Raw genomic sequence first — 21067 nt, forward strand, 5'->3', positions numbered from 1 at the left:
CCTGCCGTGTTACCGGAGGTATTCTCTCCCCAGGATATTCCGGCTGTGGAGGATCACCTTTCCGTCCTACGTGCTTCTTGGGTACAGATCCAGAAGTCCCTTGAGGTCTCTGCGCAGCGCCAGAGACTCCAGGCTGATCGCAGACGAGCGCCTGCTCCTTCCTACCAGGTTGGAGACCGTGTTTGGTTGTCCACCCGCAACCTCAACCTTCGAGTGCCCACTCCCAAGCTGGAGCCTCGCTTTGTTGGTCCCTTCCGAGTGCTTCGCAGGGTAAACCCGGTAGCCTATGCCCTTGCGCTTCCTCCTGGCATGCGGATCTCCAACGTGTTTCATGTCTCCCTGTTGAAGCCACTGGTGTGTAATCGTTTCACTTCCTCGGTTCCTCGGCCTCGTCCGGTCCAAGTGGGCAATCGTGAGGAATATGAGGTGAGCAATATCCTGGACTCACGCCTGGTCCGCGGTCGGTTGCAGTTTTTGGTCCATTGGCGTGGTTATGGTCCAGAGGAGCGTTCCTGGGTTCCCTCCGCAGATGTCCATGCTCCTGCCTTGCTCCGAGCCTTCCACGCACGCTTCCCTCAGAAACCGTTTTGTGCTCCGCGGAGGAGGGGCCCTTGAGGGGGAGGTACTGTCATGGTCTTACCTGCTTGCTGCTCTCCTTCGTTTGACATGTGCTGGCGGCCATCTTGGTTTCTGGGTTTCTTGTAGCCTTCCACCCTGCGGCTCCTCCTTCCCCTGGGAGGAGCTGGATGCCTAGCTCATATATATAGGAGGTCTGTGGCTTCAGTTCCTTGCTTGGTCCTCTTGTGTTCACATGCTTCTAAGACTGCTGCTGCTTCTGGTTCCTGATCCTGGCTTCGTCTGACTACCCTGCTGGTTCCTGATCCTGGCTTCGTCTGACTACCCTGCTGGTTCCTGATCCTGGCTTCGTCTGACTACCCTTCTGGTTCCTGACCTCTGGCTTCGCAAAGACTCTGCTCGGTTTCTCCATCCGTTTGGACTTTTGCTTTACAGCTTTATTTTCAATAAAGCCTTCTTATTTTCACTTATCTCTTGTTGTACGTCTGGTTCATGGTTCCGTGACAAAAGAGCAGAAATTGAAATGGAAGCTGCCATCGAGGCACAGCACCATCGAGGCACAGCACTGTCAAATGGAAGCACAGCGGCATCAAATGGAAGCTTAAATGGAGGCACAGTACCACCAAATGGAAGCTGAATTGAAAAGTCTGGAAAGGCAAAAAGAAGTTAAGATCATAGAAGCCAGACTCAGAGTACACGAAGAGGATATGAGTCAGAGTAGTCATAGGTTCAAATCTGTACTAAGTGAAGAAGCAGACTCTACTTTCCTACATACTCCTGGAGAATGGAAGGAAATCTCCAGCGCTTAGTGAGGAAATAAGTCATTATCTTTCCATCCCTGCTCAGAAAGATAAAGAGAGGCCTAGTCCAGTGTTAGGAAAAAAGGTGTGAGGATTTACCCTCTTTCTCTACCGTCAAAGAAAAAGAAAGGGACTCACCTAATTCAGAACTAAGTGAGAAAATAGAACCGGATGATTCTATTCCTAGATGCCACGGCAATGCTCAGGAGAATGTTACAACCAATGTCCCAGCAAGATCACAGAGAACAGTTCTAGCTACACTTCCCGTTCCGGAACCTACTGTATTTTCAGGAGACTTACTGAAGTTCATAGAGTGGAAGGCAAGCTTTGAAATGATCATTGAGCATCACTGCTTCAGTCCAGTTGACAAGATATTCTACCTTCAGAGATATGTTGGTGGGGAAGAAAGTTCTTGAAGGTTACTTCTATAGAAAAGACGAAGAAGCCTACAAGCAAGCGTGGGAAAAATTAAATGCAAGATATGGTCATCCTTTCTTAGTACAAAGAGCTTTTAGCGAGAAATTGAATAACTGGCCTAAAATAGGTCCTAAAGAACACTTCAGACTCCAGGAGTACGGTGACTCCCTGCAAGCATGCAGCAATGCCATCCCACATGTTCAAGGACTGGAAGTACTGAACGACTATCTAGAAAACCACAGGATGCTAATAAAGCTACTGTACCTGAAGAAGTGGCTTCTAGATGGAATTGTTATGTGACTGAACAGTTAGATCTAGGCAAGAACTTCCCAAGTTTTAAAGAATTCGTCAATAAGGAAGCACGGATAGCATATAATCCAGTAACATCATCTTACATCATAAAATACTTATAGAAAAGGCCTGCAAGAGAGATAAGACGTGCAAGATACCCAGAGTGACGTCACCTTCATTGATCAAGAAATCTGCAAGAAATTACAAGTGGCTACAGAGCCAGTGAAGCTCAAACTCACCACAATGATGGGGAGAGATACATTAGTGAACAAAGGGTCAAAGGACTGAGAGTTAGAGGACTTCATTCAAACTTCACATTATATCTACCTCCAGCTTATACAAAAGACGATATACCTCTAGATCGAGATTGCATACCTACCTGTCAAACAGCCAATAAATGGGAGCACCTATCTGTCATATCACATGAAATGTCCCCGCTGAAGGAGTTTGATGTTGGACTGTTGATAGGCTACGATTGTCCCGAAGCTTTGGTACCACGAAAGGTAATCACAGGAGAAAAGGGTGAACCCTACGCTGTTCAAACTGATCTAGGATGGGGTGTTGTTGGAGGAAAACAGCAGATCGCAAACTCAAGACAGGTGACAGGATTGTGTCATCAAATATCTGTCCAAGAGTTACCAACTGTAAGTCCAGCAAAAGCAATCAAGATCCTTGAATCCGACTGCAGACATAAGTTCTAAAGAAAAGAGTGTATCCCAAGACAAAGTTCGTACACACTCTAGAAGAAAGTATTAAGCAGAATCAACAAGGTCATCTTGAAATGCCCTTACCTTTTAGAGAACGACCTCGTCTGCCAAATAACAGAAATCTTGCCCTAGCAAGATTTAAATGTTTGAAGAAAAGGATGGGAAGAGATCCCAAACTCAAGATAATGATTATTTGAAATTCATGGAAGGCATCCTCGAAGAAGGACATGCAGAGAAAGTTAATAACCAACCTAAAGAAGGAGAAGTGTGGTACATCCCACATCAAGGTGTTTACCACTCAAAGAAACCAGATAACATTAGAGTAGTATTTGATTGCTCATCAAAGTACGATGGTGTTGCATTGCATGATCATTTACTAAAAGGACCAGATCTTACAAACACTCTGCCTGGAGTACTCTGTAGAATCAGAAACATGTGTGATGTTAAAAAGATGTTCCACCAGTTTCATGTGAAGAATGAAGATAGAGACTTCCTAAGGTTTCTATTGTGGGAGGATGGAGATACAGATTCAGAGCCAGCAGAATACAGAATATAAGTACACTTGTTTGGAGTCGCATTGTCTCCAGGTTGTGCCAATTAAGGTATGAAGTACCTGGCCAATCAGAATGAAAAGGATTGCCTATCAGCAGCAAATTTTCTGAACAAAAACATTCATGTAGATGATGGTCTCATAAGTCTAGAGTCCACAGTATCTGCAATCAAACTAATGAAAGAAAGCCAAGAGTTTTGCGCAAGAGAAAACCTGCGCCTTCATAAATTCATCTCAAACAACAGAGAGGTACTTGAATCCATCAGTGACTCTGAACGTGCATCATCAATAAAGAATGTAGATATGAATTATGATCATCTTCCAGTCCAGAACGCACTTGGAATGGGATGGAATGTAGTGAATGACAAGTTCTTCTTTGAAGTATCTATTATAGAGAAAATTGCAACTAGACGTACCATTCTTTCCTCAGTGGCTTCTATATTTGATCCATTGGGATTCTTGGCCCCAGTAATCCACAGAGCAAAATAAATACTACAAGAATTATGCAGACAGAAGTTGGGTTGGGACGAGCCAATACCTGAAAATGTGAGGCCAAGGTGGGAGAGTTGGATAAGAGACTTGCAAAACTTGAGAGAAGTTCGGATACCCAGATGTTTTGTACCTCATGATTTCGAAAAGAACAAGAAAATAGAACTTCATCACTTTTCAGATGCCAGTAGTTATGGTTATGGTCAGTGATCCTACATCAGAGTGATAGGAGAAGAAAGGATACAATGTTCCCTGGTTATGGGAAAGGCCAGAGTTGCTCCTACCAGTATTCAGACAATACCAAGACTTGAACTGACAGCAGCCGTAGTTTCAGCATCGGTAAGCAAGTTTCTGACAGAAGAATTGGAATTAAAAATAGATGAAGAATATTTTTGGACAGACTTACAAGTTGTCCTAGGATACATAAACAACGAAGCGAGAAGATTCCATATCTTTGTCGCCAACAGAGTTGAAAAAATTCGGGAAATAACAAATCTGGAACATTGGCATCACATTGACACAAAGCATAACCCAGCAGATTTTGCTTCAAGAGGCCTGAATGTAACAGAATTGAAACATTCTAATTGGTTTACAGGCCCAGAGTTCCTACACAGAATTGTCTATGGTGATCCAGAAGTAAAAGTCGTATAAACATTGAGCACTGCTGCCAAGTGTCAAGATGACATACTTGAAAGACTAGCCAGATGTTCAAAATGGAATACGGTCATAAATGTATTAGCTCGAATTCAACGTTTGGCAAAGGGAATCAGAAAGAAGGAATTGTTGAATGAAGTAGAAAGAATGAAAGCTGAAGAAACAGTCATAAGACTCATTCAACAGAGATTCTACAGTGAAGAGTTAAAGAGACTTAGTCAAGAACCTAAAAGGCTTCCAAACAACCACCCATTGTACAAGCTTAATCTTGTTCTGCAGGATGGTATACTGAAGGTGGGAGGGAGACTGGAAAATGCGTAGTTACCTAGCAGAGTGAAGCATCCAGAAATTCTACTACCACAACAAATCCTTGCATCAAGGAAGAAGCTTTACCCAAAGCTGTTTGAGAGAAGGTGGTTACTGGATAGTGAAAGGAAGCAAAGTTATATGGTATAGCAAAGTATATAAGTAAATGTGTAGTCTGCAAAAAGGCATGTAGACCTACAGAAGAACAAAGAATGGCAGATTTACCGGCAGATCGTGTACACCCATCACTACCATTTCTTTATAGCAGAATGGATTGTTTTGGCCCATTCATCACCAAACAGAACCGCAAGGAGTACAAAAGATATGGAGTAATATTGACATGTCTAAGCTCCAGAGCAATTCACCTGGAAATGTTAGAAGATATGTCAACTGACTCATTCATCAACGCCTTGAGATGTCTCATAGCTATTAGAGGTACTGTCAGAGAGGTTAGATCTGACCAATGATCTAATTTTGTCGGAGCAAAGAATGAATTGAAGAAAGCTCTAAATAAAGAGATTGATAAAGAAAAAGTAACTGAGTATTTGTTAGAGAAACAGTGTGATTTTCATATGAATGCTCCACATGCAAGCCATTACAGGAGGAGTTTGGGAAAGACAAATCAGAACTGTAATAAATGTTTCAGTGTTGAAAAAGAATGCCGGAAGAATAGATGATGCTTCACTTAGGACCTTATTCTATGAAGTAATGTCTATTGTTAACAGTCGTCCACTTACAGTTGATAACATCAACGATCCAACAAGTTTGGACCCTTTAACTCCCAACCATCTACTTCACCTTAAAGGGGTATTATTATCTTCCCTTTTCATACTTGCCTTCCTTGAGCGCGACATTCACTTCCTGGATTCTTCACCCGGCCGGGCCGCGCTTGCGCAGAAGACTGAAGATTCTCTCCTGGCCGGGTCTCGCAATGTCCTGAACGCGCACGCCACCGCGCATGCGCCATGGTGAATTATTCCTGGCCTGTATAGTACAGAGCCGGCATGCGTGTTCGCGGCTCTGCACTATACTAACCAGGAAGAAGTCATCATGGCGCATGCGCGGCGGCGTGCGCGTTCAGGACATTGCGTGGCCCGGCCGGGAGAGAATCTTCAGTCTTCTGCACAAGCGCGGCCCGGCGGGATTTGACAGGAGAGGTGGCCGTAACCAGGGGAGACCAAAGACAACATCAGGTAAGAGGGGACTTATTTTCTAAAAAAGGGTGGGAATTGGGTAATAACGTGTATTTAGAAAAATTATCACTGTCAAATCATTAACAGATTTAACAGTGATCATTAAGATGAGAATACCCCTTTAAGTCTGATTACATACAGCCACCACCTGGCAAGTTTACCAAAGAGGATTTATATGCCAAAAGGAGATGGCGAAGAGTTCAATATCTATCAGAACAGTTTTGGAATAGATGGAGGAAAGAGTACTTAGCCAATCTGATGCTAAGAAGTAAATGGCAAACACCCAGAAGAAATGTCCAAGTTGGTGACATAGTGTTAGTGAAAGAAGAAGATTTACCTAGAAGTCAATGGAAATTGGCCATGTTCTAGAAGTTCAAAAGGATAAGGATAGACTAGTAAGAAGAGTGTTGTTACAAATAGGAGACTCAAAACTTGACAAAAGAGGAAAACATCTCACTACTCCACTGAAGTTGGAACGTCCTATACAGAAGTTAGTTGTTCTACTCGAGAGTGCTAAAAGACACTTGGAAGTTGAGAACCTGATGGAAAATTCCTCAAATTCATGTTCAAGTCCTACCACTAAGAACATAGAATTATAGGTAATTTTGGTGGGAGTGTAGCTGGCCAGCTAAGACCTGTCCTACGTTGCTAATATAGCTTATATGTTTATACAGCTAAACCTGCCAATAACCTTAATACAGGGAGTGCAGAATTATTAGGCAAGTTGTATTTTTGAGGATTAATTTTATTATTGAACAACAACCATGTTCTCAATGAACCCAAAAAACTCATTAATATCAAAGCTGAATATTTTTGGAAGTAGTTTTTAGTTTGTTTTTAGTTTTAGCTATTTTAGGGGGACATCTGTGTGTGCAGGTAACTATTACTGTGCATAATTATTAGGCAACTTAACAAAAAACTAATATATACCCATTTCAATTATTTATTTTTACCAGTGAAACCAATATAACATCTCAACAAATATACATTTCTGACATTCAAAAACAAAACAAAAACAAATCAGTGACCGATATAGCCACCTTTCTTTGCAAGGACACTCAAAAGCCTGCCATCCATGGATTCTGTCAGTGTTTTGATCTGTTCACCATCAACATTGCGTGCAGCAGCAACCACAGCCTCCCAGACACTGTTCAGAGAGGTGTACTGTTTTCCCTCCTTGTAAATCTCACATTTGATGATGGACCACAGGTTCTCAATGGGGTTCAGATCAGGTGAACAAGGAGGCCATGTCATTAGATTTTCTTCTTTTATACCCTTTCTTGCCAGCCACGCTGTGGAGTACTTGGACGCGTGTGATGGAGCATTGTCCTGCATGAAAATCATGTTTTTCTTGAAGGATGCAGACTTCTTCCTGTACCACTGCTTGAAGAAGGTGTCTTCCAGAAACTGGCAGTAGGACTGGGAGTTGAGCTTGACTCCATCCTCAACCCGAAAAGGCCCCACAAGCTCATCTTTGATGATACCAGCCCAAACCAGTACTCCACCTCCACCTTGCTGGCGTCTGAGTCGGACTGGAGCTCTCTGCCCTTTACCAATCCAGCCACGGGCCCATACATCTGGCCCATCAAGACTCACTCTCATTTCATCAGTCCATAAAACCTTAGAAAAATCAGTCTTGAGATATTTCTTGGCCCAGTCTTGACGTTTCAGCTTGTGTGTCTTGTTCAGTGGTGGTCGTCTTTCAGCTTTTCTTACCTTGGCCATGTCTCTGAGTATTGCACACCTTGTGCTTTTGGGCACTCCAGTGATGTTGCAGCTCTGAAATATGGCCAAACTGGTGGCAAGTGGCATCTTGGCAGCTGCACGCTTGACTTTTCTCAGTTCATGGGCAGTTATTTTGCGCCTTGGTTTTTCCACACGCTTCTTGCGACCCTGTTGACTATTTTGAATGAAACGCTTGATTGTTCGATGATCAAGCTTCAGAAGCTTTGCAATTTGAAGAGTGCTGCATCCCTCTGCAAGATATCTCACTATTTTTGACTTTTCTGAGCCTGTCAAGTCCTTCTTTTGACCCATTTTGCCAAAGGAAAGGAAGTTGCCTAATAATTATGCACACCTAATATAGGGTGTTGATGTCATTAGACCACACCCCTTCTCATTACAGAGATACACATCACCTAATATGCTTAATTGGTAGTAGGCTTTCGAGCCTATACAGCTTGGAGTAAGACAACATGCATAAAGAGGATGATGTGGTCAAAATACTCATTTGCCTAATAATTCTGCACGCAGTGTACAGTTCCTATGTTTGAGTGTTAAAGACAAAAGCAGAGTTATATTTCTATGTTTCTACGTTTCTATAACATTCATTATATAATGTAAGGTAAGCTCAATGACACAGCAGAAACAACACAAAGCATAGAGTTTAACTGTTGTTGCTGGGCAGAAGTTTTGACCAATCACAGCCAGCCTCACACATAGCAAGAGTTTTTAGCAATCACAGCCAGCCTCACACACAGCCTGTGTGGGAAATTCCCCTAGCAAGAGCTGCTAGAATCATTAAACCAGATGAGAGCAGCTGAACAGACATTCACTCTACTAAGAGCTATGTTTTATGGAAGAAGAGAGGCCAAAATAGGTATTTAAAACAGTTATATAATGTTCCTACTGTTAAAATAGTGATTAGAACTGTATACTGAACCAAATGTGTGTTTACTTACAGTTCCACCAATTGCAAACTACAAAGTTCACAATTCAAATTTAAATTCCATATTGCAATTCAAACTGTACAACCATACTAGATCATACTCAACCAATCTGCAAATAGTTACTGCTAACTGCATACTGCAAATTGTGACCAAATTCAGCAAGTAGAACTATTAGTTAGACCTCAGATATACCTCTCAGATAGATTATAAAGTGCTTAAATAACTTAAAGTGAGAGTACAGATACTGAAGAGAGAAATATATCCACAATTTTATGTTGAATGACAAGATTGAACAGTTGAACCACCATCGTATGCATACCACTATTTTGTGATCTTTTTTCAATACGTGTTATGTACATGGACTATCTGCTGCGGAGGTGGCAGTGTTATATATGAAGAAAAGTTGAAGTTAATAAAGAAGTTATTTCAAGCATTTGGTGTGATCTTTAAACCTACTGTTTCCATAGAATGGCGCTAGAGGAATTACAGAGTAATAGACAGTCTGGTTAGACTAAAAAAGTCAGAGATATCAGAATTCTTCTAATGCCATGGGTGGGTCAAAAATGATCTGCTGTTTGGCTGTAGTCACTGCTGTGCAGGTTTCAATGTGTTACATCAGCCTGCACAGATCATTATTGAGGCCACTGATTGACCATGCACACTGCCTGTAAATAGGAAAAAGGGTTTCTGATCTTGGAGAACCCTTTTAAATAAAGTTATATTGCCCTCTGGAGATATGGATTCTTTAAGTCACTGGCTAAAATTAGGTGCATGCTCGGGTTCCCTGGTTATGGTCCCCAGAAAACTCACCTATTGGCGGTGGCTGTGCTGCAGAATGAGCCTGGAGATCAGTCAGAGTGCGACAACCCAGGGTATGAGATCAGCGTTTACTCAGGAATGTAGCCAAGGGTCATAACCAGGGGTAGAACAACAGGTACTAGACATTATAGACAAGAGTCAAGATCAGAGTCAGGTTCAGGAACAGGGTCAGGAAAGGTTAATAGCCTATTTTATAGTGAATAGATGGCAAGCCAACCCCTCTATTAAATAGGCGGCCAGACCTGATGCCATCAGCGGGCAACCTGATACCATCAGCGGTGATGAGGAAAAGAGCAGCAAGCCTGCTGGATCTAGCCACAGCTCTCTTCCTCACCACATAGGATCAGGATCGGAGGAGGAACCCGAAGCACTTGTCAGCTGGAGCCTTACTTGCTCGCTGGGACTATTTGTTGCAGTGCCAGATGACGTAACACATCGGATCTGTCAGTTTTCTTAACCTGACTTGGAAAAAATTCGTACATGTTGCCCTTTTCCAATATGAACCCCAGACATCAGTACTAGCTACTGTGGTGCCATGCTGAAAGGTCACATAAACTATACCTCCTTCTCTGCTTCCAAAAATGTATTTCTCTCTCATCTACCTCATTTGTAAGATAATAGTAAGACAAGGTGAAGCACGTTGTGGTGGATGTCTCCTGTAATGAATGATATAAAAGGTCATCTATTGACAAGCTGCCATGTGCTGTTTGCCATATAGAACCTGAGACGATGATAGTCACCGGCCGCGCTCTCCCTGATGCACTGAGCGCAGTCAGATAGCCCAGGATGCCTCCGCTTACTCGCAGCACAGATAACACCTCTGAATAATTAACTCAGGACTTCCGTCTTCAATTACTTCATGCTTTTTTTAACATCTTTAGAGGATTATAAGCAATTTATGGATTTTACATGATGAGCACATTCACAATTCCCACACAGCATTTATGGGATAAAACAGCCGTGACTACGTGTGCTAAAAATAAGAGGAGAAGCGGAAAGCAGCTTGGGAATGTCCTGCATCTCCCCTTAGTGCTGGGACGTAGATCAGGGCCTTAGATAAAAAAAAATCCTGGTGGGGGGTTCAGCTTTCTCAAATTATAAGAGTCATCATCCACATCCACAGATATCTCCCCCCCATAACAGTGTCCCTGACAGTGTCCCTATTGTAAGACGGACCCGCCGTTCCTTATGTAAGTGACTAAGTGAGCTACTTGTGCAAAGTATATGTACTACTACTATCTAATAATCTATCACTAACTTACTGGGACTGGGACTGTCAGGACTCCAGATAGGCTCCAGGCTGGCTCCCGCTCTTCAAACACTAAAACAAGGCGGCCGGCTGCAGCATAACGTGACATCACTCACTACGTCACGCCACAGGCGCATGCTCCTCCCACTTTATTAATGAAGGCAGAGCAGGCGCGTGACGTCGGAGTGAGTGACGTTACGTGGCCGGCCGCCGGGAGACGGAGTCATGGAGGTGGAGCACAGGAGGTGGACTGAATACACTGTCTGTATGTGTCTTTGTGTCATAGTTACCATCTGTGCGGTCGCCGGTCGGACACTAGTGCAGGGCTGGCAGGCGGCAGTGCAGGAGGCGGAGCAGAGGGGTGTGATTAGGGTGTGCCTAGGCACACACGACACACCCCGTGCGCACGCCTATGCTGCCCGCCCTGCAGCCTCCATCACCTCTCTGTGTGCCGCACTGCCCGTGCCGCTATTGCAGGCAGCAGCACGCCCGGGCCGTTCTCTGGCAGGTTAGGAGGACAGACACTCTGGGGGGGGGGGGTTTGAACCCGCCTATCCCCCTCTTATCTACGCCCCTGACGTAGATGTAGATACCCAACAGTGAGAAAAAAAAAATTAATGGCAGTGGCCTCAGAGGGGGTAAAAAAATAAAAGAACCAATACTCATTTCACTGATCTCCCACCGCTACACGGGACATCACTGGTCTTTATTTTCAGGCTTAGTCTCGACACAGGACGATTTCCTGGAAATACCCGCTCAGCCAAACACTGGGCGCATCAGTGGCACTTCCTCTAAGTTGAGACAGAACAAGGAATGGGAGCAGCAGGGGATCAATGATGTGAGCATTGGTTTCTTTTTTAACCTTCTCTAATTCTGCTGCCATAATTATTTCCCCGCTGGGGATATCCCTTTAAAGGACATCTGTCAGCAGATTTGTACCTATGACACTGGCTGACCTGTTACATGTGCACTGGGGAGCTGAAGGCATCTGTGTTGGTCCCATGTTCATATGTGCCCGCATTACTGAGAAAAAAATGAAGTTTTACTATATGCAAATGAGGCTCCAGGAGCAACGGGGGCGTTGCTGTTACACCTGCCAAGCGAACATGTAACAGGTTAGTCAGTTTTATAGGTGCAAATCTGCTGACAGATGCCTTTTAAGGAAATCAAATGTTGCTATGTATTGGAGTGTGTTTTTAGCAAAATAATAATAATAGTGATAATAATAATAATAACCATTATCGTCATAGTAATAAATAAATAAAAAACAAAACCAATTTGGTGGACAATATAATATCTCTGTCCAAATGGAAAGGAAATAAAGAAAGAAAAGAAAAAGAAAAAGAAAAATACATTAAAAATAATAGACAAAAATGCAGATATGTTAAAAATGAAATAAAAAAAGTTTTGGCATTTTGATTACGGTATATATATATATATATATATATATATATAGATATAGATATAATTTATTATATATTTATATATTATATTTATATTTGTTTTTGTACAACATATTATTTATTAATGATTGTTTTAACTTGGTAAAATATGGATCTATGATAATCAAGAAATCCTTTTAGGTGAAAACAGTTGGTCACCTGCATTGGATTTATGGTTCCCTATTAGGCTGGGGTTGAAAGTGGAAAATCCAAAGAGTATATAGCAGCAGCAAAGTTTTAAAAAATTTGCATCCACGCACTATGGAAAATTCCTGTAATGGACGCACACAACTTGACCTTTTTCCACAGCAGGTCACCTCAGTGCAATGCAGAGAGGGTGAAGTCTTCAGAAAACCTGCAGCGTTTAATTCCAAAATTTGGTGTGGACATCGCCACAGCAGGAACTCCAGCAGATACATTGTGGTTATTCTGCTGAGGAAAATTCACATTGGACCCGTCCCGTGAGGACATACCACTAGAGGAGTGAATTTTCATGGGGATATCCTCTTACTTCTTGCTGTACTGCAACCACAGGTCAAAGCCCATGTATTCTACAGCTGGGGTTGTCGGCTTCTTGGACATACCTGACACAGTATATTGCTTCTGTCCTGTCCTGCTCACATAGATAATTCCTTTTCCAGCCTGGTGCAGCTGATATTCTCTAATTTTACCATTTGGCTTTTTGGGAGCAGTCCAGCTCAGATGTAAAGCTGTAGAGTTCACTGTGACAATAACAGGTGTAGAGATAGTTTCAGGGACTCCTTGTTTAATGGCTGCAGTCACCTTGGATAAATATAAAATACAGGTCAATTGTACATACCAGTGATATCTGTCTATCTATCTACCAAAAAAGAGAGGCAGATCTTGACTAGTACTGAGTTTTGACCAAATATGGTGATTTTATTTTGTATTATTTTCCATTCGTCACTTACTGGATGCAAATATTTAACAGATTAATGGTAATATTTTGACTCAATTATGTAATTGAACACATTATTGTCATGTGTGTATATATATATATATATATATATACTGTATATCCTTACATGGCATCAACTTTTTGCTTGACAAAGGCCTTAGATTGTGCTGGGCTGAAACGTTGCTTGGGTAATAAATCGGGCTGCTGTTTTTTGTGGGGTTTTTTGGGGGCTATCTATCTATCTATCTATCTATCTTTCTCTATCTATCTCTATTATCTCTATTTATATAACTGTTAGCCCAGCAGTCCGTGCCTGCGCTGCTGCCCCTACTCGTAGGCGCCGGGCTCCCTCTTTTCTTCCTGCTGCCGTGCTGACAAGCGAGGGCAGCTGGTAGCTTAACTGCTTGTATCTGTGCTCCGTGCCAAAGCTTACTTCCTGCCTGAGTCCTGTACTGTTGTTGAGACATGCACAGGCGTGTCTCTCCTCCCTTGTGAAGCAGCACGTACATGCCCTCTATCCCCCCAGCCTATCTTTGGGTTGCAGGTGCCACTGACCCGAGGACTGCTCTGGAGTGGTACCTGGCGACTACCCTAACGGCCCAAGCCTATCCTCACCATCAGAGGCTCCAGTGAAGACCAGGTAGTTACTTAGTCACGCCCCTCCAGGGTGTAGCCGGTCAGTGGCACAGTGGGTCCACACTCACTTACAAAACACTATCTATCTCTCTAGCTCTATCTCTCTCTCTTTATCTATCTCCCACAAGTACAATTCATCATAAGGCCAAATATCGCAGCTACAATGTTATCCCACCTTTGCACTGTGTAAACAGCCAGCTACAGTACATGCCCTCAGTTGGTATGTGTACTCTTGATATGTCTGGATACTGCCCTGATCTTCAAAACGTTTCTCAGTCCCTTTGAACCGCTCAACTCCATCACGTACAAGAACATAATAAATTACACCTACAAAAAGCGCAAAATTAGGTTATTGTACAAGATAAATACATTTTAGCAATCTGACAATATATCATTGGTTGCATGCAGGGTCGGACTACATTGATGGTTCCAAAGAACCACTGGATAAAAAATTGGTAATGGGTCCCCATTCCACCTCTAGTAGCCAATCCTCACCTGACCTGCTATGGCAGACACATATAAAAGGTGTAGAAACAGGAAGATTTAGACCACAGTGGGGAGAACATGTGGATGCCTGGTCACCTCTCCAACATCTGTTGCCTGGACAAGCACTCATGACTAGGTCTCTGTGTCCTTCCCACATAGAAATAACTCCTAGTAGGTCTGGACTAGAATTAGCAGGCAGCATACAGGGTGAATGATGGAGCAGGGAGTGACGATTCCTTTGCATCAACTTGACAAGCAGTTTTTTCCATTCAATTATGATTTTAACAACAGTATAAGAAGAACTCAAGGAGGTGGGGATCATGGACATACAGGGAGTGCAGAATTATTAGGCAAGTTGTATTTTTGAGGATTAATTTTATTATTGAACAACAACCATGTTCTCAATGAACCCAAAAAACTCATTAATATCAAAGCTGAATATTTTTGGAAGTAGTTTTTAGTTTGTTTTTAGTTTTAGCTATTTTAGGGGGATATCTGTGTGTGCAGGTGACTATTACTGTGCATAATTATTAGGCAACTTAACAAAAAACAAATATATACCCATTTCAATTATTTATTTTTACCAGTGAAACCAATATAACATCTCAACATTCACAAATATACATTTCTGACATTCAAAAACAAAACAAAAACAAATCAGTGACCAATATAGCCACCTTTCTTTGCAAGGACACTCAAAAGCCTGCCATCCATGGATTCTGTCAGTGTTTTGATCTGTTCACCATCAACATTGCGTGCAGCAGCAACCACAGCCTCCCAGACACTGTTCAGAGAGGTGTACTGTTTTCCCTCCTTGTAAATCTCACATTTGATGATGGACCACAGGTTCTCAATGGGGTTCAGATCAGGTGAACAAGGAGGCCATGTCATTCGATTTTCTTCTTTTATACCCTTTCTTGCCAGCCACGCTGTGGAGTACTTGGACGCGTGTGATGGAGCATTGTCCTGCATGAAAATCATGTTTTTCTTGAAGGATGCAGACTTCTTCCTGTACCACTGCTTGAAGAAGGTGTCTTCCAGAAACTGGCAGTAGGACTGGGAGTTGAGCTTGACTCCATCCTCAACCCGAAAAGGCCCCACAAGCTCATCTTTGATGATACCAGCCCAAACCAGTACTCCACCTCCACCTTGCTGGCGTCTGAGTCGGACTGGAGCTCTCTGCCCTTTACCAATCCAGCCACGGGCCCATCCATCTGGCCCATCAAGACTCACTCTCATTTCATCAGTCCATAAAACCTTAGAAAAATCAGTCTTGAGATATTTCTTGGCCCAGTCTTGACGTTTCAGCTTGTGTGTCTTGTTCAGTGGTGGTCGTCTTTCAGCCTTTCTTACCTTGGCCATGTCTCTGAGTATTGCACACCTTGTGCTTTTGGGCACTCCAGTGATGTTGCAGCTCTGAAATATGGTCAAACTGGTGGCAAGTGGTATCTTGGCAGCTGCACGCTTGACTTTTCTCAGTTCATGGGCAGTTATTTTGCGCCTTGGTTTTTCCACACGCTTCTTGCGACCCTGTTGACTATTTTGAATGAAACGCTTGATTGTTCGATGATCACGCTTCAGAAGCTTTGCAATTTTAAGAGTGCTGCATCCCTCTGCAAGATATCTCACTATTTTTGACTTTTCTGAGACTGTCAAGTCCTTATTTTGACCCATTTTGCCAAAGGAAAGGAAGTTGCCTAATAATTATGCACACCTAATATAGGGTGTTGATGTCATTAGACCACACCCCTTCTCATTACAGAGATGCACATCACCTAATATGCTTAATTGGTAGTAGGCTTTCGAGCCTATACAGCTTGGAGTAAGACAACATGCATAAAGAGGATGATGTGGTCAAAATACTCATTTGCCTAATAATTCTGCACGCAGTGTATGTCTCATGTACCGTTCCTGTGTGTCATGCTTCCCCTTCCACTCATAGAGAAAGCCTGTGAGTCCTGCTTCTCGTGCCCACACATTCCAGATTGAAAGCTCTACATGCATGCAAACTCATACAGGCATATGTGTTATTTAACAGTGAGCAGGGCAAACAGGACTCACAGGCTTTCTTTAGTCGTGGGTGGGAGAATCAAGACTCACATACTTTCTTTATGTGTAGGCAGGAGAAGCAAAACTCACAGGCTTTCTCTATGTTTGGACAGGGGAAACAGGACTCCCAGGATTTCTCTTTGAATGGGTAGGGTAAACAGGACTCATAAGCTTTCTCTATAAGTGGTTGGGGGAAACAGGACCCACAGGCTTTCCCTATCAGTGGACATGACTCACAGTCTTTGTCTATGAGTGGGTGGGAGAAGCAAGAGTCCCAAGCTTTATCTTTGAGTGGGCATCTATGAGTGGGGAGGAGCAGGAGTCACAAGCTTTCTTTATGAATTCAGACAGCACATGAAAACATAGTATCATACCATTTAGCTTCCTAGGTTCCTGCCAGCTCAATGAAATCACACCTTCACGATTCTCAGCTACAGTCCATCTTGGAGGGCCTAGTCCTTGAGGTAAATCTTGATTGGTAGTGACCGTGCTCACATTACTGAAACTGTTGCTAAAACTGTTCCAGGTCGATATTTGATATTCGTAGGTTGTGAAAGGGTTTACACCGCCATCTAGAAGGTAAAACATTGGGTCTGTTGAAATTCACCAATCCTAATAATTCAGGAGGCTTGCCAGTCTTGGCAGTCTATGGACTTTAACCTTCACAAAGATAAGAAGCTGTGGCTCCCAAGAGACAGAGGGGCGCTTATTATTACTTATGGTTACATTTATCCACAGGGCCCCAACTGGTCAGGGTGCCCAGGTATACCCCTTGTCAATAGGGAATTTCTCTACACAATACAACACTGCCTTCACTGATTGGACCATGTCAGACTATGTAGGGACACATCCCATTGACAAGAGGATTGGTAGCACCCAACATATCCATATTTTCCAGAAGAAATAACAGAAGAAAGACCAAAGACAGAATCCAGAATGGTAATTTTATGGGGAATGCAAGTATTTACAAAATAAAAAATACATATCAGGAGGAGTGTTGGGTGCTTTTTAATGGGGTTGCCTAAGAGAGAAGCATTAACTGTAAAAATGATTGATGGTGGTTCCTTTACTTGGTCAAAGACCTGGCCATACAGATGTGTCCTCCCTTACCTTTCCTCTTGGCTTGGCTGAGATGCGTGGCATGAGATAATTAGCTTTGAAAAATAAAAAAACTTAAAACACTAATTTAGTAATACTCTGCAGAAAAACATATATGCCACATGTCTATGTGTGGCCAACCAGTGGTTGTGGTTTGAGGGGTTTGCTAGCATGTTGAGCTCACAGGAGTTAGGGACGCTAAAACAATAACAACAACATTTTATTAAATTATCCAGATTAAAAACTGGTGGAAGGTACCCATATTGAATGTAAATAGAACCATTCAATACTTAAATTCCCTCAAAAGCACATAAATATCCCACATGCACCTAAAGGCGTCTCCTATTTCTGGTACGTGAAGGGTTCGCCCTGTAGGACTAGTTAATGTGCAACTAGGGCAAGGAATTAAGCTGCAATGGGCCACCACGTCTGATTGGTGCAATTCTATCCCTGGACAGGAGGTTGTCATGCAGTAGATTATGTATGATTTACATTTTTACATCATTCATGGGGTGACCACTTTAACAAAACTAACTGAAAGTTAATGGTGGACACATCTGTACATCTGGGGTCACTCTGCACAGGAATGAATGGGAGCTGCAGAAACTGCTATAAAATGTCTCCTGGTAGACAACCCCTCTAAGTATAGGGCACTTCTCTTCTGGTTCTGGTCTATGGGTTGCCTTTGGTTGGAACCCCCTTTACCCAAAAGAGCGAATGAGGGAAGTTTTGCTGTAATTTTTTAATTGACCCTGGGATGGTGAATTGGGACAATGAAGATATTTTTATTACTATATATTTACCGGTAAAAACATATTGTCCTGATCTTCCAGTGTAAACGATTTCCCAGTCCGTCCAGCACATCTTATCCACTTCCCTCAGGTCACTATCACTGGTTATTACACCATGTCTTGTGGAGAGACAAGAATCAGAGCTGGAGTTAAAATGACACTGTCCACAGTACGCAGTGGCGGGCAGTGACAGGGGGCACACCACTGCTGAGCCGCAGCGTTCTTCCTGAGATAAAAACAAGAAAAAGAAATTCAAGATTTCCTAATAAATGAATAAATTGCATTCAAAGAAGTAAGCAGCAGCATAAACCCAGTGGCATCATACAGTATCAGGCTCTGTTCACATCTGCATCAGAAGCTCCGATGGGAGTCTCTGTTGCAGATTCTGTCAGATTTGTTCGGAGAAATAGCGACACATGAAGTCAAAATGACAGGTCCAGTGATGGAACCCAGGGGATCGCATGTTATAAGCCAAAGGGCCAATCTGGCCGTAGTGGTATGCACTATCGGATGGATTCGTCAGTATGACGTGGGGAATGAACTGGAAACGGAAAGAACAATATGGATGTGAATAAAGACATATGGTTTTAAAAGACTGAGAAAATCATAAATACGTCTGGAAAGTTTTATTCGGAAAAGCGAGTAGGCTTGACAAATGAAAAAGAAAATTTGACCTGTAACCCAATCTATCTATCTAACTATCTACAGGTGAAACTCGAAAAATTAGAATATTGTGCGAAAGTCCAATTATTTCAGTAATGCAAATTGAAAGGAATTGCATTAATGCAGCTTAAAATTAGAATTTCGTGAAAAGGTTCAATATTCTAGGCTCAAAGTGTCACACTCTAGTCAGCTAATTAATCCATACCCCCTAGGCAAAGGGTACTTCAGAATTGTGACTTTGGAGTTTCATAAGCTATAAGCCATAATCATCCAAATTATAACAAATAAAGGCTTGAAATATCTCGCTTTACATGTAATGAGTCTATCACATATGTTAGTTTCACCTTTTAAGTTGCATTACAAAAAAAAAAATTAACTTTGCACAATATTCTAATTTTTCGAGTTTCACCTGTATCTAGCTATCATGTGTCTATCTAATACCTATATATCTATCCTGTATCTATCTATCTGTCTGTCCCTCTGTCCATCCATCCATACACCTATCGGTCTATCATCTATCTCATATCTCTATCATCTCCTATCTATATATGCATCTCATATCTGTCTATTTCATTATCTATCTATCTATCTATCTATCTATCTATCTATCTATCTATCTATCTATCTATCTATCTATCTATCTATCTATCTATCTATCTATCTATCTATCTATCTATCCATCCATCCATCCATCCATCCATCCATCCATCCATCCATCCATCCATCCATCCATCCATCCATCCATCTATCTATCTATCTATCTATCTATCTATCTATCTATCTATCTATCTATCTATCTATCTATCTATCTATCTATCATCTAACATATTTATTATCTATGTCAGAGTACCCCACATGTTTCTATCAGGCAGCCACTACAAGAACTTTAGATCTAACTTTTGAATTTGTATCCCGATGCATTGGTCGCATCATGGAAACTTCTACAACCTCTTTACAAAAATAGTCCGGTTATCTGAGCAGTGAGGAGACATGGCTTTCTTTAATTACCGTGATAAAGCTTTCTGTCGATGGCTTGTCAGAACAAACATGAGTCACTGGATTATATCCAATTCCTTTACAGCATTCCTCTTCTTCAGTAATCAGCTCAGTTTCACAGCATTTTAATGGAATTCCATTATTTAACTTTAGATGTGCTTTAAATTGTCCATTAGGTCCTGAACAGCAGGTTGTATCTGACACGTTCACATAGTCTTGGCCGCAGCAGGACATCCCTACAAAATACAACGTGTATGTAACTGCTGATAGAAGTGCATAGGAATATCAATGTCCATACAGATGTGTCCACCTGTACCAAAATAATACAGTATCACCACATACTAGTGCAACGACCTCCAGAAGGAGAGCCAGGAGGAGAGGAGTGGTAGTTGTGGCACTGATAGGAGTGGTGATGGTTCACAATGGCTATTCTCACTCCAACGCTCCCTGGGGTCATGCAGTGAATGGAGGGCACACCCGTTCTTCTCTCGGGGCACACCCTGGACCCTTTGGGGCTCCTGCATGGGGTAAATGGGGTGCACTTGATGTTAGGTAGATGAGTACAAGGCAGGAGGGCAGATGAAGGGGCTGGTGCACGAATGATGGAGTCAATGTCCAGGCTCATTCAGTTGCAATAGATAAAGTTTCTCTTTACTGAATAAATGGTAGGAGTTGCAGTACATATAGCAGCAACAGGCAAATTTTTGAGGTATAAGCTTTTTCTAGTAGCTGTGTATAGGCAGCAGCAATGATGGTAGTTATTTAGTGATGAGCGAAGCGAATTTCGGATGCTACATCTGAAGCCGCTTCGCTCAAAACTTCGGATTAATGCTGTATGGAGATTCTGGTACCTCGGAATTGAAGCCGAGTTCGGTTCCAAGTTTTAAAGTGGTTTTCCACTGCAAAAATCAAATACCAAAGTTATTCATCAAAGTCTTGCGCAACTTCGCCTCATTGGAGGCCATGCATCTTAATGCTGTACTGAGACGGATCTCCAAAATTTTGAGCGAAGCGACTTCAGATGTAGCATCCGAAGCTCGATTTGCTCATCACTAGTAGTAATCTTCCCTGAGTCTCACTCTAATCTTCCTAACCAGAGGTGTGCAGTTTTGTTCTAATTAACTCTTTCTGCAGGTGCAACAGGCTGCCTCCCCTAAGGGCCCCCATATATAGCGCGACCCAGGTGAAGTAGGAATGCCGAGTGGTGTAGTGCGGCCTAAATGTCTCTTTATGTTTGTCACGGTACTCCTACCTGGATACCGCTGGA

The 21067-nt window shown here is 42.5% G+C and overlaps 1 protein-coding gene across 1 annotated transcript in view; it reads right to left on the minus strand.

Moving 5' to 3' along the window:
- The window catches only part of USH2A (usherin), a 1179609-nt gene that overhangs the window by 225273 nt on the left and 933269 nt on the right, over nt 1-21067 (minus strand). Inside the window, exons 54-58 of the mRNA XM_040430191.1 lie at nt 19813-20036; nt 18154-18367; nt 16627-16824; nt 13893-14044; nt 12747-12945 (exon numbers count right to left, since the gene is read on the minus strand). Coding sequence (XP_040286125.1) covers nt 12747-12945; nt 13893-14044; nt 16627-16824; nt 18154-18367; nt 19813-20036 — 987 coding nt within the window. The remainder of the gene's footprint in view (nt 1-12746; nt 12946-13892; nt 14045-16626; nt 16825-18153; nt 18368-19812; nt 20037-21067) is intronic.

Source organism: Bufo bufo, chromosome 4, assembly GCF_905171765.1.
Source record: "Bufo bufo chromosome 4, aBufBuf1.1, whole genome shotgun sequence".
NCBI lineage: Eukaryota > Metazoa > Chordata > Amphibia > Anura > Bufonidae > Bufo > Bufo bufo.